The sequence below is a fragment of the Musa acuminata genome, chromosome BXJ2-6 (assembly GCF_036884655.1).
Source record: "Musa acuminata AAA Group cultivar baxijiao chromosome BXJ2-6, Cavendish_Baxijiao_AAA, whole genome shotgun sequence".
Lineage (NCBI taxonomy): Eukaryota > Viridiplantae > Streptophyta > Magnoliopsida > Zingiberales > Musaceae > Musa > Musa acuminata.
Window position 1 is genome coordinate 6,781,455 of NC_088343.1, and position 16,546 is coordinate 6,798,000.

A 16,546-nucleotide genomic window follows, 5' to 3' on the forward strand; every position below is an offset into this window, starting at 1 on the left:
CAGAACTATCTAACCAACTTACAAACTAAAGTATTAGATTGTCAAGAGTGTCTTGACGTAACATTTTAGGGGTTCCAAATAGAGTATCAAAATTTGACTTAAGACCTACTCGAAGAAAAAAATAAATCAGATTCGAATCAATTTTCATCTGGGACAATGACTTACTAATTATAATATCAAATTAACTTCAATAGTTTAAAGGTAATATAAGTATATTTATATATGAAAATATTAGTATGATGTATGTGACCCACTTACTTTAGACTTAGTGTTTAAAGCATCCTGCTATAAATTTTAAGTTGTTAGCTGCTTTAACTACCAACTGAAGTCCTGACATTAAGTCAGTTCCTAAGATTATAGTAGGTTGGTCTAAGCATTTTAAGTGGATCCATATAAATGCTATCATAGTGCAATGGTGAATGACCCAATCAAGAAAGAGCTTAATCGGGGCTAGAGCTGGTGGTGACCAAGTTCTATCAGTGCTATAGCTGGTGGAAGGAGAGTCAAATCCAATAATTCAACATGTGACATAGTTGGGAAATGCAAAGTAAAGTTGCTCATAATTTGAGCTCTGACAAATTTGGAATGTGGATGATAAAGAGTAATATATCTGAAGAAACATTTACTGTGGAATCTCTGCAGCCATGTCTCTTGCTCCAAGTTGTTTCTACAATCACTTTCCCTGCAAATACACATCTAACCAATTCATATTCTCCCAATAAGAATGAATGTTTCATGGCTGAGCTTTGTCAGACCCAAGCTGATAGAATTGAACTTGCAACAAAGTTCAAACTTCGTAATTAAATAAACACTAAGCTCTATGCAAAAGACTATGAAATGTGGGCAAACTACGAAGAACAAGCTCTAACAAAAACAAGATGTGATGGTGTTGATACAAGGACAAAAACCAAAGCTGCCCTTTATATTTATCATGAACAAAACCTCAGAGAAGATTGATGAAATTAGAGAGACTATGAAGAACAAGCATAAGGAGAAAGTAGTTGTCATTACTGTTCATAAATATCAGTGGACAATGGAAGTCTTGAATCAGCAGTGGGTTCAAAGCTACATGAGAACCACACTTGCCTTGTCAAAAGACCCAGTGTTACACAACACAAACACACGGAAGACAGACCCTTGGTGCTCTCATTCTTCTTGGTAGGTAGGCAGAAGCAAACCAGTAGGCAATTCAGAAGAATCAGGCAACCTTCAGGTGAGGAGAAGCAGTGCCCACTGGGGATGGGGACTGATATGGGGCTCCTCTGTTATCTCCTGGCTCCATCTTTTCCTTCTCAGACTCCACCAGACCAGTGGCCTCAAAGATGTACACTTTCACTTCTTCAAACCTTGCCTCCGAGAGGGAGACCTCAGCCAAGAGCCTCCATGCATAGTGCTCTGATGCCTCATCGTAATCTTTCTTCCGCTTCAGGACTATGTGCCCACTGATCTCCCACACAGCTGGATTCACTTGAGTATCTAAAAGGTCCTGGCCCACTTCACCCAGTGCCTGTTTCTCAGCATAACACTGCAAGGCGCGGAAAAGGGAGAAAGCCTATCAGCACCAACCTAACTCTTCTTTCTCTAGAGTTAAGAGTGCTAAGAACAAGCACTACTGCAAGCAAGAAAGGTCAGTCAAAAAAAAGTACTACCGGAAAAATGCAAGCTCCATTAGCGACACCTAGTACGGATGAGACTTGAGACCATCTATCTCATCTACTTCCTTGAGCATGCATATAATGGAAAAGATGGAATAAGCCTAAACGATGTCAAATCCATAATGTCATTAATGCATCTTTTCCATGTAAACCCAGAAGTTAGACAACCAAGTTTGTTTTCCTTAATCATGTCTTCTCCTTTTTTTTTCTTTTTTCTTCTTTAGCTCAATGTCAGCACGATGTAAGCTATACAAATTGATAAACTTAAGGCACATATGATACACAAAAATACTTGCAATATGATAAATATGTAAAAAGAGCAAGTTGTTCATGTAATGCTTGGTCGCAGAAGTTTTTAGTTTTCCATCCATGGTTTCTCATTTATATCTTTGCAGCAGAAGGATTTGTGTATTGTCAAATGTTTTTAAGAAGCTAAAATGTAATAGTATAAACAGAGAGTCAAAGGTAAAAAGCATAATTCCCTTTAACATTAACCATCCTAGCCATTCAACAATATTTATATACTATCAAGATGACATTCGAATCACATTGAATGATTCCAGATTCTGTCCATAAGAGCCAGTTACCCAATTCATTTATTTGTCTTTGGGGCAGAACTATCTGTGGACTCTCAAAGAAAGGCTTTCGACAAGCTAAAATGTAATAGCATAAACTGAAAAGTAAAATGTAATGACTGCAATAGCGTAATTCCCATTTACATCAAGCATCCTATGCATTGATCAATTTACATCTATCACAGGATGATATAAGAATTGCATAAACTGATTCCAAGTCCTGTCCCTAAGAGACATTTATCCATTTCATACTTCTTTCTTGCATTATCTGTCACATAATTTACCAGGACCAAACCTACATTAAAAGTGAAAAAAGCTTATTCTTATGACAGATCACCTAACAAACCACAGAAGTGCAGTTCACTAGGCCACCTACACAATAAGCCCATGCTAAGATGAATGGAGGCGGATGGAAACAGCAAATGCAATTTACCTGGGGAAAGAGGAAGATCCTCCGGCCAGAGTCAGATATAAGAACATTAAATGGGATATTGTTCTCTTGGAGACAGATGCAGGAGTTGGCAACTACATCGGATAAGTCCTTCAAAGTATTTCCTCCCTCATAAACAAGACCCCTCACGGGATAATTCAGCAATCGTGAGACCTTCACTCCATTATGGGACAGACCTCCAACAATTGGAATCCTTTGAGTGGAAGCTTTCTCCACAGGAAAGGGCATGGATAAGAAATAAGCCTGTCTCGACACAATAAAAATCTTGCTTGGTCAATCTTTCTGCAGACTTCATCACAGTGACTTACTTATTGCGTCAATCTAACAGTAGCTATAAGCAGAGATGAAACAGCAAGACCGAGCAACTCTGGAGGATATACCTGGAAATGCAGATGATTGATGGTGGCAAAGGCACCCAAGCTGTTGTACCCGAGCCTAAAGTAAGGGCTCCCTGCTTCCGCTGCCATATGAAGGGCGAGCAAGAAACTATCAGGGTCAATCCTCTGAGGCAAGCAGTCGAGCACGCGGGGAATCAGCAGCACATGACCATACTCAATGGGGCTCACCTGCAAACACGTGAATAGAGATAGAAACGGCTGAACGTGAATGTCATGAATCGGGAGTAGCTCTTAGCTCTTACATTGATTGCAACAACATTGGGGGCGTTGGCGTCACCAACTGCATCATCCTCTAATAAGCGGCCACTGCCACTTTCCCCGGGCTCGAAGCGGAACAGGACCTCCTCCTGGCCGACCTTGGTGAAGTTAAACTTCGCACGATCAAAAGGCTGGAGGACGCGGTCGACGCGGAACTCAGTCGGCCTCTTCTTGAGGTGGCGGCCTTCGTTCAGCTGCGCAACGAAGCCATACTCCCCAGGGATCACCTTAGTCTCGCATGCCATCACGTCGTACCGGAACAGCCCACGGCTCATCCGATCCTCCCACTGTGAAATCCCCAAAAGCACATCAGAATCACTGAGAAAGACACTAGAAAGAACCCCCAAAAAAGTTCGAATTTTGATGGCACGTATAGAAGAATGGTACCTGTCCCAGCAAAAGGGTGTTGAGGAAGAAGTCGGACGGTGGTTCGTCGTCACCAGAGGAAGAAATTTTGGGCCTCGCGTCGCTCTCGAAGGCATAAAGCGGAAGCTTGGAGACTGCCAATGTTTTCCCGCAACAAATCAGACGTGAAAGTAAATCGAATCGCCCAAGAGGATTCCAAAAAGGAAGGAAAACAAAAGGACGAGTTTCAGAGAAAAGGGAAAATCAAGATGGAATTTTGCGCGTTACCAGGCAAGCAGCACTTGCCGAGGCAGTTTCGGTCGCAGCCGCGGGGCTCGCCGGAATCTTCCTGATAGTTTGAGAGCACGGTCGGGACTCTCTTAATAGTTAGCATCTTCCTTTCTCTATCGGTTATTCACGTAACACGCGAAAAGGGGAGAACAGGGGGGAGGTGGGGACGGTTAAGCTAATTAACCAAAATAGGGCAGGGGAAAAGGAGGGGGAGAGTCCTCTCCCACCGCCGGCGAGGAAGAGGAGGTCGGAGGAGCTACCACCGGCTGAGGGGAGAGCGCCGCGACCGCCGTGGGGAGCGGGGCTGCGCTCCTTGTCCAAGAGAAGGCCGGTGGAGAAAGGGGGACGGCGCTTGGGGGTCTCCACTTGCGGTGCGGTGTCGAGGAGGCGGTGGTGTCCCCTCCCGTCGGCTCCAACGCTTCAAGCCGTGATTGCCCACCTCGACTTCACCTACCGACTTCGTCGTTCCCCCACTTGTTCCACTCCTCGTCGCTCTCGTTGCGCCGTGGAGGGTTATCGAGGATGCGCTCGAAATCTACGGAAGCGGACGAAGGAACGAAGGCGGCAAAGCAATGGCCGTTATGGCTGGAAGGGCCCCATTTGTGGGGGCCGCCGCCTCCCCACTTACCCATCTCCTGCTTTATTAAGAATTCGACTAAATTATTCTAAATAAATCAGCATTTTGGTCATTTTTAGTTTTTTTCTTTTATATTCAAATTTAATTGCTGGAATTTTCTATTTTTAGCCTTGCAAAATCTTATTATGGGCTTCATTTTGTACCCTAAAATCCAACATATACCTGCAAATAGTCCCTTCATAAACCACCAAAGAATTCCATCACCAAAAAAGAAACTCTCAAGAAATCTATTTCACTTTCAGGACTCAAATCTTCCACAGGATATACTAAAATTTATTGACACATCAAGTGGAGCAAATTCCTAATATAAAATTGATTCCATGGACTTCTGTCAAGCATGCGTTCGACAGTAGAATGGGAATTTTTGTGACCCAAAGCATATTTCTTCCAAGAAGAATCTGTGTCGTATATTTGTCCTCCAATCATCTCAAGAAAAAGCAAGAACAAAACATGCGGGCGACAGATCCGATAGCACGGCATTGTAGGCATGGGTGAGTGATTCTTCTCGACCCACGTCTCTCTACTGTCTTCCATTTCCTGGGCTTCTTCTGCTACTGCATCCGATAGCTCTGCATCTCGAAAGCTTTTGGCTGAGATCATGCACAGTGAAATCTGCTCGATGCTGGCTTTGCAGAATACATTATCTGACAAAGGAGTCAAAGTTGATGGCTTAAGCTAAAGCATGTCATCTCTCTTGTTAGTGTGAGCGCTTACGTTGCGATGGTGGTGTGCTCATGTGGTTGGACTATAGAATTAATCGAGTGGCGTGTGAGATCAAAGTCTTAAACCTAATTATTTCGATGCGCATCTCTTGAAGGCTCACTGCTTTAGAATTTTCTTTCAGCATCGTCTTATAAGATCCATCTATTACTACTGGATATTACAATATCTCATAACTGATGGCTTTATATCCTAATCCGAAACCAAACCAGATTATATAGCATATACGAGGATTATCTCATCTATCTATGATTTCAACCCAATGAGATAAATGATCTATTAACTTGATAGAATTAAAAATCAATAATTTGTAGAAACACAAATTAAAAATACTTGTCACACTTTATAGAATGATAAATAGAATTCCTGAAGAGATACTGCTTCGAGCTGGTGGCATAGGCACAGCCAATATGTTCTTGTGAGGTTTACATCTCATGAAGCATCAAACTGATGTAAGTTTGCTTAAAGGTTATGGAACTCTACTTCTGAAACAGATGAGACACCCACTGTGCTGAGGACATCGACCAAGAACGCAGATGTGGATCATGAAATTTCATGCATTCAAGGTAATGAATGCATTGTTTATCTACTGGGAATAAACTTAATAGTCTGGTCGTAATCTTTCCCCCAAGGAAGGAAATTGCAATCAGAATGGAAATGGAATCACTTGTTCTTCGGTTTTCTTTCGAAACTGTAAAGATTTGCATGCAGGATTATTACTATAAATTTTCAGCAAACATATCTAATAGCTAAAGTTCATAGATCTTTTAGGAAATTGCAGTCTACCACTTGTTCTTCAGTTTTCTTTCAGAGCTGTAAAAGATTTGGATGTGAGGATTATTACCATAAAGTTTCAGCCAAAAAATTTCAATCAAAATTTTAGGCCTTTCAATGGATCACTTGCTGTCTGTAAAATTTGATGACATATATTCTTTACAAGAATATTCATATTAGATATGTTTGCCTGAATAGTGAACATTCCTACTGCAGAAACTGAATCCTTCAACTCTTTTGAGTGAATCCCTGAGGAGACTTTATGTCACACAAAGGAGACAGAGGAAAAAGGGAAGGATAAATATTTAACCTTTTATACACAAGTTTGATTATGGATGCTTATGCTTTGAGGCAACCAAGTGAAACTTAGGAATAACTAAATGATACATAAGTTTAGCTACTGCATGCATGCATCAACTATTGGCTTTTTAATGGATAATGTTTTTCTATTCATTTTTATTTGAGAGTATGTTTCTTATAAATAATAAAATATCGACGAAATAAACTTAATTGAAATGGGAGACTCTTTGAATAGGTTGGTTTTATGATCTAGTGTAATTCAAATGTAACTAGAACATGATCTGTAGATGATTAATATTAAATTTTTTTAATAATTTATAATATTAATTATTAAAATTTAAGATTTTTTGAACTGATATTTTTCTACTAAATCAATCCAAAATTTCACAGAACCATTAGGATATCATTCTAAGATAATAAGTATTATTTAAAAAATTATGATATTAATTGTTAAATTTAGACATTTTTTTGTGATCGAGTATGATTCGATTCAATTTCGAGTGTTAACTTAGTTTTTTTAATAGGTTATGTGATTAAACACTTTATCAAATTTTTATTAAACCAATCAAAATTTTCACAGAATCAATTAAACATTATTTTAAGATAATTAGTATAATATTTTTCTTTTTTAAAAAATATAATAATTAATTATCAGAATATGAGAATTTTTGAACTGATAATATTCAATTTGAAGTATAATTTTGTCAGTTTCAACTTAAAATTCTACATAATCAATAAGATATGAATCTAATCAAATTATATAAGAGAAAATCTAAAGATATTTTTGTCCAAGTGAGGAGAAAAGGTCCCACCATCCAGTAAAAGAAACCCAATAGTAGATGCCATCCAATCCAGTACAGAAAAGAATCAATAAATGTTAGGATTTTAGGATAAAATGTCTAAAAAAAATACTGTAATTACCCATCAGAATTCAGTGCAAGAACATCTTTGAATGTTAATTTATTTGACACTGATGACCGAGCACTGTATCCAAATCTTGTACAGAATCTCCACTCTGACAAAGTAGAAGAGCATCTGACCATAATTTCTGCATGAACTGGTAAATGACACCAAAAGGGTCCGCAATCTGTCCCAAGTACTTATGTTGTCTCTTCCAGTGAAGACCTGCAGCAGGAGGCAGCTTTCCAAACTTTCGAGATCCATGACCTGTTCCTGTTCCTGTTCAAAGAAGGCTTAGGTACCGTGCTGCCAGTCTCTGCTCGCCTTGATGAACTGATGGAGTCAGTTTCCGGCAGCGGCAGTTGCTGCAATTAGCAGATGAGGCAGCCGGCTCTTCTTCTCCCTTCATTAATGCTTTGCCTTGTGCCATTTCTCCAGGGGCCAAAAGCATTGATCACCTTGTCAGACGATTCAATCCCTCTCAGTTTCTGCACCTCCTTCAATTTCTACGCAGGTTTCGAGCAGTGTATAATGGTGCATCTTAGCATACGTTAAGATAACGAGATTCTTCATCTGAAATTGACTCTTGTGCAATTGCAATGCATCCACCCATGGAAGGAGACGAGATCAGAATCAGCCACGGTGGTGGAAAGAGTGTGATTGTCGATATGCCACTCGAGATGCAGATATGACATGAATGAGACTGATACTTCCACTGTTTCAACATTATTGATGGTTGTCAACCCTTTTCCGAAGGCTGCCTGACAGCAGCATGATGGAACAACACAGGCGAGGCAGCCTTCGGTGATCCATCATCTGTGACTGCTCACGTAAAGCACAGGTTAATGCTATTATACCAAGGTAAAAACATAAACTAATTCGATTATAATATGCGCATACCTTAGCTAATAATGCTAGAAATGATGACAAATGCTCCATCACATCATTGTCTGATCGATTGATGTTAGTTTCTATGAGCACAAAAAAGACTGGTGTGGTCGAGTCCATAATCATCTTTTTCTTCGACAGCAGTGTCTCCATAATCCATGAAGCTAAACTTGTGGGATTGTGTAGACCCAAATCGGCATTCCACTATCATATGCTTTTAGAACGGAAAGAAGATGCTTGGACTCGAGCACCTTAAAAAACGGAAAGAAGACACTACTCATCACCTCCTATATTTTACGCTAATTATTGTTTGATCATTTCTTGCCCATGCATTATCTCTAATCTTGTTCGCACTGCTCATCGCCTCCTATATTTCACATGTTTAGTTAGAATCAAGCAAGCAAGTAATGGAACTAAATGTAGTTGAAGTGTAATAGAACAATAATAATAATTGGCCGCAATGTTCAAACCATTTGGATCGGCCACATAGGTCGGCAAGCAATGCTTTGCCGATCTTGATGGAACACCAACCTTGAGTGTCTCTTTTGCAGCAGTGGCTCCTTTTGCAACGTGAACAAAGCATGCTGTGGACGTTGCAACTCCAAAGAAGCGGCACAAGACAAAAGGAAAAGGCGAGGATTCTTCCACTGAGTTCAAAGTGGCAAAGCTCGAGCGAGAAAGAAGCAGATGTCCATCTCGTTACAAGCAATCAATACGAGTTTCTCTGTGTGATGTGAAGTGTTCAGCTTCGACATGTTGATTCCTGCACATTAAGAGAGAAGAAGGACATGCATTAGAGAAGTCTAAAAGAAAGCCTATGGTGGCTGGGCAGGGGCATCCGGGCGAGCAAGGAAGGCTTCTGCCATCAAACTGGGGAAGTGTGCACGCATCGAGACTTTAGTTTCTCTCGTGTCATTCATTGCCAACGCAAAGGGTGAGACATGGCACCTTCCAAAGATCCTCTCTTGTCCTCCGAGCCAGAGCGATGATCTCTTCAAAGAATGGAGGGAAGAAAAGAATGATGTGTTCTCGCTTTGTTTTCTCCTCCTCTTTAATTCGAAGCTCTCTTTCTCTCTTTTTGTCTTTTCCTTTGGCCGAGCACGTTCATCGCCTGCTTTCCCAGTGTAAAATGAGGGGTGTGAGGCGAAGCGCACCATTCTTTAGTTAAAGCTAAAGAGGCCTGTGTTAGTGCCTCGGCTTTTGAAGGCCTTTGGCGGTCATTCCTTCTCTCCTTGAACTGAAGACCGGCTTTGTCGCAGGCAGCACCACTGCATGGGGTGCGGTGATCGACGTGCTGATATCGAAAATGATGGGCACATTACTTACTAGTTTGATTTGTCTCTTGTACTCACTCGATGTCCAATCATCCATCTAGAAAACTATGCTTTCCGTCTTCTGTTCTTCTTGTGGTTGTCTTGCGAGTCTCGTGACTTCATTTCTTCCCTATCGTCCTGCTTGAATTGTCGCTACATGCTGTTTGATCTCTTGTGAAGGAAACGGAGAGGTTTACCGTTGCCCGACAAGGTAGTTCTTGCTTCTCTGCACTTGACAGAGAGAGAGAGAGAGAGAGAGAGAGAGAGAGAGAGAGAGAGAGAGAGAGAGACTGTTCAGGGGCCATTTGCCATTGGAGAAAGATCTTAGATGGGCATCAATATCACGACTGACCATTTCATGTGGCCATTCAAGATATCTCATTGGATCTTCTCTCAATCCACTAGCATTCATCACATTGCTTGGTGGCAAACTTCACATGCTTCTTACACCACCGTCACAAAAGTCTCAGATGGTGACTTGTCAAATGGCTACCCTTCTTCTCCTTGGCTTCGAGGAGGAGGTGCTTACCAACTAGCCACAGAGCACCCCCCCACCCTAAAAGGGAGGTTTCAGATGCCATGGATGAATTCAAAGTGACCCATGCATGCAAGGGAGTGGATTAGCTTTAGCCAGATAATCCACGAAGCCTAAAGGAGGAAAAAGGAGTCAAGTAGAAGCACTAGGAAGCAAAGAAGGCAACTTTGGGAAAGAAGAGAAGCAAAAGAGAAGTGGCTCCTGTGCAATTCCCATATGATACAAGAGCACTCTTTCCCATGTGAAGGGGGCCATGCATCTGCATCTTTTCCTTTCTTTTGGAGTGGAGGAGGATCTTACCCCCACCTCCATCTCTCTCTCTCTTTCTCTCTCTCTCTCGAGGACCATGTATCTTTGAAGGGTGGAGAGAGGAGAGGGACAAGAAATAAAGCAGGGAAATAAAAGAGAAAGCTTCAATTATTCCTTCCCACGCAGCATATCAACAGCTGTATATATTATTACAGCCATCATTGCAGGTCACAATCATTCCATTGCCTGATTGATTATATAGCCATGTATGATCTCTGTTACCTGGACATAATGATTCTGCTATAATCACGATTGGCATCACTGACCAGAGTACAGGAACTGGAAAATGCTTGAAACAGTAGTAAACTCCTCACATCTTCTGCACATCATCCTCTTTTCCTATTGATTGTGGACAACACAGAACATCTATGAAACACTGTGGTCCTTGTGCTCATCCAGGACATTCCAAGCTAGACTTTTAATGGCAGTGTGCAGGCTCTGAACTGTGGCCCCATCAGCAATCAGTGGCAGGTGCCAGCTTCGGTACATGGTGAAGCAATAACCCAGTTGTTGTTGCTCCTTTGCAATTTCTTCCTGCACATGCAACGTTCTCTTTCTTCTCTTGGGATATAAGGATTTTTTGAGGCCATGCTGAATCCTCATTCAAATCTGTTGCCTCATTTGAGTTGATCTACATGGCTCCTATATTTACCACTTAAGATTTGCTGACGATTCTAAACCTCAATCTGTCAAGTTTGGGCCAACATCTTGAGACCCACTTTAACCTCATAGATCTTTTTCCTAACATCTAAAACTTTAATGGAATTCTGCAGCCAATGTCAGCACTTTGTTTGCCTGCAAATAATATTTAAAGACCACCTTCTTCTCTTTCCCTCTCTTGCCATATATTTTTGGCCTAGCTGAAGGAGCCACAACAGCCACCTCTCTCTCTCTCTCTCTCTCTCTCTTTCTCTCTCTCTCCACACACATATCAAAGAGCACAAGGAGAACAATAAAATAAAAGAGATCAGACGAAGGAAGTAGGAGGTACCTATCTCCCTTCATATCTTCCCTGTGAAGTCTCCTCTCTGAAAGATGCCTCTTCCCTGAAAACCATACACATGCGAAGCTTCTCAGATTCCAAGCCCTTAGCCTTATATCCTCCCATGTACAGTCTGTAAACCTCCATTCTTCTCTTTCATTCCTCCAAGTCATATTCTCGTAGAGATATGTCTGACTAGATCGATCTCCAAAACTTCATCAAAATGGTCCCTTCTCTCCTCCTCCTCGCCTTGTTTACTGTTGTAAGTCCTGTTGCTTGTGCTTCGCTTCAGAACGATGCCTTAGTGTTGGCTTCCGTAAGAGAAGGCTTCCAATCTTCTACCCCAGAAGTAGAGAGCTGGAATACTGCGGACCTTAGCTCAGTGTGCTCGTGGTTCGGAGTCCAGTGCGAGCACGGCCGCGTCGTCGCCGTCGATCTCTCCAACTTGAACATTTCTGGCTCTGTTTCGCTCGACATCTTCGGCCTCGACTCCCTCGTCAACCTTTCGCTCGCCGGAAACCAGCTCCAAGGTGCGATCAGGGTGTCCCATTTGCCGAGCCTTCGGTACTTGAACATCTCCTTCAACCAGTTCGACGGCGGGCTCGAGTGGGACTACTTGGGCCTGCCGAACCTGGAGGTGCTCGACGCCTACGACAACAACTTCACGGCCTCGTTACCGGCCGGCGTCGCGAGCTTGAAGAGAATCAAGTACTTGGACCTCGGCGGCAACTACTTCGACGGAGAAATTCCGGCCAGCTATGGGAGATTAACCACGTTAGAGTACCTGTCGTTGAACGGCAACGATCTCCGCGGCAGAATTCCCGCCGAGTTGGGGAACCTGACAAGCCTCAAGCAGCTTTACTTGGGCTACTATAATGTGTTCGACGGCGACATTCCCACCGAGCTGAGCAAACTAAGCAATCTAGTCCTCCTGGACCTCTCGAGCTGCGGCCTCGACGGGGAGATACCGCGGCAGATCGGCAAGTTGATCAACCTCGAAACGCTGTTCCTGCACTCCAACCGGTTGTCCGGGCAGATACCGCCGTCGCTCGGTAATCTCACCAGGCTGACGCTGCTCGACCTGTCGAACAATGCGCTCACCGGAGAAGTTCCCCACGAGCTGGCCGCCCTCACCCAGCTGAACCTGCTCAACCTCTTCATGAACCGATTGCATGGCTCGATACCCGAGTTCGTCGCAGAGCTACCTAACCTGGACACGCTCCAGCTCTTCATGAACAACTTCACGGGCGCCATACCGGAGAGGCTCGGCTCGGGAGGCCGGATACGGGTGCTCGATCTTTCGTCGAACAAGCTCACCGGTGCAGTCCCTGCTAACCTGTGTCCTCTTAATCAGCTCAAAGTCCTCATTCTACTCAACAATTTCTTGTTCGGCGCCGTGCCCGCGAGCTTAGGCAGGTGTTCCAGCCTCACAAGAGTGAGACTCGGTCAGAATTATCTCAATGGCAGCATCCCATTAGGCCTCCTCTACCTTCCCAACCTAAACCTATTGGAGCTGCAGAACAATTACCTCTCTGGTCCAGTACCAGCGAATGATGATAACAGTGGCCACAGTCCAACCCAGCTGGCCGAGCTCAACCTATCCAACAACCTGCTCGCCGGGCCAATACCATCCTCCATCTCAAACCTCTCTTCCATTCAAACCTTGCTGCTTGGCAACAATCAGTTGGCCGGTCCAATCCCCAGCGCCATCGGCGGGCTGCGGCGCATGGTCAAGCTCGACCTGAGCCGCAATCGCCTGTCCGGCTCGATCCCGCCGGAGATCGGCAGTTGCACCCAGCTCACCTACCTCGATCTCAGCCAGAACAATCTGTCCGGCCCGATTCCGCCGGAGATCGCCGGAATTTCGATACTGAATTACCTGAACCTTTCCATGAACCACTTGAGCGACTCGATACCGAGGTCGATTGCGGCGATGAGGAGCCTCACAGCGGCCGACTTCTCGTTCAACGACCTCTCCGGCGAGCTGCCGGAAGTCGGGCAGCTGGCCTACATGAACGCCTCCTCGTTCGCGGGCAACGTCGGCCTCTGCGGGCCGGTCCTGGAGAACCCCTGCAGCCACACGGCCGGCAGGGTGCATGCGCCGCGCAGCGCGGGGGACTTCAAGTTGATATTCGCGCTGGGGCTGCTGCTCTGCTCGCTGGTGTTCGCGGTGGCCGCGGCCGTGCGGGCGCGGTCGTACCGCCGGGGGCCTGGAGGCGCGGCGTGGCGGCTCACCGCGTTCCAGAAGGTGGACTTCGGGGTGTCGGACGTGCTGGAGTGCATGAGGGACGGGAACGTGATCGGGCGCGGCGGTGGCGGGGTGGTGTACATGGGGCGGACCCGAGCCGGGGAGGCGATCGCGGTGAAGCGACTGAGGGCCGGCGGGCACGACCATGGGTTCAGGGCGGAGGTCCGGACGCTGGGGAGCATCCGGCACCGGAACATCGTGCGGCTGCTGGCCTTCTGCACCAACCAGGACACCAACGTGCTGGTGTACGAGTACATGGGGAACGGCAGCCTCGGCGAGGTGTTGCACGGGAAGGGGGGCGGCTTCCTGGGCTGGGACCGCCGCTACCGGATCGCGGTGGAGGCGGCGAGGGGGCTGTGCTACCTCCACCACGATTGCAGTCCCATGATAGTACACCGAGATGTGAAGTCCAACAACATCTTGCTCGACACGGGTTTTGAGGCACACGTGGCGGACTTCGGCCTGGCCAAGTTCTTGCAGGACGGCGGCGCCTCCGAGAGCATGTCTGCCATCGCCGGATCCTACGGCTATATCGCTCCAGGTGCGCTCTCACCCTTCTCGTTTCTGTTTTCTGTTTTCTGTTCTCAAAACATGGATCGTTCTGTTTCCGAAACACTCTCATACAAAACCGTTTCCCGCTTCGCTTTTCATTCTGCTACCAAAAACCGGCAGCCGTCTGCAGAGTCAGAGTCTTAAACATGCGTGAGACTCGGGACCTCTGATTTCTGCAACAGAAACAAAACCTATGTGTTTTACCCACCAGATAAAAGCTCAGGGGTACTGTGCGACTGGCTCACGTTGAAGCGACAGCATGCACACAGATTGATGGGCAGAGAGAGAGAGGGAGAGAACAGGGACGTGACGCTGAGGCGCTGTATGTCACGTCGTGAATCCGCCCACCTGTTCCGGTGCGCGGCTTCGTACCACCGGAAATGGAAATCCGAGTCACAGGACCAGGGGTGGGGTGGGGGACCGACAAGAAGGGGCGGCAGCTTTCGCAGTATCGGCTTTGGTGAAAGCGTGCCTTCTGCTGTTCCCAATTCGAAGGCCTCGACTCTTTTCCTGCGTTGAGATCACTGTTCGTTCTCCTTCCAAGGAGCTGCCTTCTAGGTTGACTGAATCACCCGAAAAATCTTGGAGTGGGATTCAGCGACCTGGTCCCATCACTTCAGATTTAGGTTTGTGAGAGATCACATCATCCACCACATCTCTCTCTCTCTCTCTATCTCTCTTGCCTGTGTGCTCAACACCAGCACAGCGTGGGATTTTTTGAGGCTTGTGATGGATTTCAATGGCAACTCCCGAGACCTGTAAAATACATGGATCACAAAGATTCTCCCACCTCACACTGCTCCTCCTCCTCCTCCTTTGATTTGATGGGGGATATGCTATCTGACCCTCGGGACATGCACACGATGATGTATTAGTCCATTAATGTTAATGGGTCACTCGCCACCGAGTTCTTCTACATCTTCTCTTTCGGATGATGTATAGTCCATTAAATCCTCGTTTTGTGTACAACTGTTCTCTTACTCTGTTTTTGCTTGCATATTTGATCGCAGAGTATGCGTACACGCTCAAAGTAGACGAGAAGAGCGACGTCTACAGCTTCGGAGTGGTTCTACTTGAGCTCATCACCGGGCGACGCCCGGTGGGGGAGTTCGGGGACGGAGTGGACATAGTTCAGTGGGCCAAGAGGGTCACCGACTGCAGCAGAGACAACGTCGCCGCCATCGCTGATCCAAGGCTGAGCACGGTGCCGATAGCCGAGGTGATGCATGTCTTCTTCGTGGCCATGCTGTGCGTGCAGGAGAACAGCGTGGAGAGGCCGACGATGAGGGAGGTTGTCCAGATGCTCTCCGAGTTCCCGTACCATGTCCCGGAGAGCCACTCTCCCTCTTCCTCTGCCACTGCACTGAAAGAGAGCAGCTCAGGCAAGAAGGAGACCGGCTTCTGCAAGCTCTTCCCGGATCTCTTGACCTGATGATGGTGAAGATGTGCGGGAGTGGTGTGTAAATTACAGTAATGATGATGAAATGGACCCCTATAATTCTTTAACTTTGATGAGCAAAGGTGCTGCTTTCTTTTCAGATCTCAGTGCGAGTTGCAGAAGAACTGTTGGAACAACAATGAGCTTTACTCTGTTGATGGGTTGATGGTGGTGGTGATCACCTTCATCAAAAGAAAGCATGGCTAAGGTTGTCATGCAGCTCCAAGTGTGGTCCATGTACAATACTTTTCCATCATAGCTATTTGCTTTTGTAATCCTCTCTAATCTTTGGCCTCAACCTGCTCTCATTCCCCTCAAATTCTTTGTTGGTTCAGCAGTAGTTTATGTTGGAATTGTCAAGTGTGGTAGTGGAAGTATCACACCTGAGCTGTTGTGTCATTATTGGGAGGGTGGTCTAACTATGCTCTGTTTCCTAATACTGTCCTATGAACCTTTGATGATACCCTATCTTATCTTCTCTTTCTCTTTTTCCTTTTTTATGTTTCTGTTAACTATAGCTATGACCTGCAAAACTAAATCAAAGGTAAGGCATTGATTGATTCAACAAAAATCTATTCATGAATCATTGATCTTTGGAACGCAAAGGACCAAAATTTGAAAGCAGAGTTGATCAGAGCAGGGGTTCAGCGAGTAACCCATTTCTGCATGGTTCTCTCTCTCTCTCTCTCTCTCTCTCTCTCTCTCTCCAGGAGGGGGAGACAGATGAACCCCACTGAGTGGCCATCCGCAGACACATCTTTCCCTTTGTTTCTCTCTCTATACATCCAATCAACAAAAAGTGCCTCTTTTCAAAAGTCCTTCCCACTCTTCTCCTATTGACTGTTGAGGACCATTATGTAGGCTTCTGGGAGTGTGACCGATGAACGATGTGTAGGATAAGATCAGAACATGAACCGATGGGGTAGCCGGAGACGATCCAAAGAAGTGGGTGAAAAGAAAAAGAAACAACAGTGAGA

At 45.2% G+C, this 16,546-nt stretch overlaps 2 protein-coding genes across 4 annotated transcripts; one reads left to right on the plus strand and one right to left on the minus strand.

Annotated features, from left to right (window-relative positions):
- Positions 1-987: 987 nt before the first annotated feature.
- LOC135614496 (GDP-L-galactose phosphorylase 2-like) lies at positions 988-4,504 on the minus strand. The gene is made up of 6 exons (XM_065111925.1): positions 3,971-4,504; positions 3,725-3,837; positions 3,322-3,624; positions 3,062-3,247; positions 2,664-2,924; positions 988-1,525 (listed from the first exon to the last, which is right to left on the minus strand). Exons 1-6 carry the CDS (start codon positions 4,074-4,076, stop codon positions 1,199-1,201), a joined length of 1,296 nt encoding a protein of 431 aa, XP_064967997.1. The 5' UTR covers positions 4,077-4,504; the 3' UTR covers positions 988-1,198.
- A 6,710-nt stretch (positions 4,505-11,214) lies between these two features.
- On the plus strand, positions 11,215-16,035 carry LOC135614497 (leucine-rich repeat receptor-like serine/threonine-protein kinase BAM1). 3 transcript variants are annotated; one of them, XM_065111927.1, is made up of 3 exons: positions 11,215-14,120; positions 15,142-15,587; positions 15,671-16,035. In XM_065111927.1, the coding sequence occupies exons 1-2, from the start codon at positions 11,555-11,557 to the stop codon at positions 15,561-15,563; spliced, it is 2,988 nt and encodes a 995-aa protein (XP_064967999.1). In that variant the 5' UTR covers positions 11,215-11,554; the 3' UTR covers positions 15,564-15,587; positions 15,671-16,035. The 3 variants fall into 3 exon arrangements, with proteins under 3 accessions (XP_064967999.1, XP_064967998.1, XP_064968000.1); XM_065111926.1 differs by having other exon boundaries at positions 15,142-16,035; XM_065111928.1 differs by lacking the exons at positions 15,142-15,587; positions 15,671-16,035 and adding an exon at positions 14,252-15,089.
- Positions 16,036-16,546: the final 511 nt, after the last annotated feature.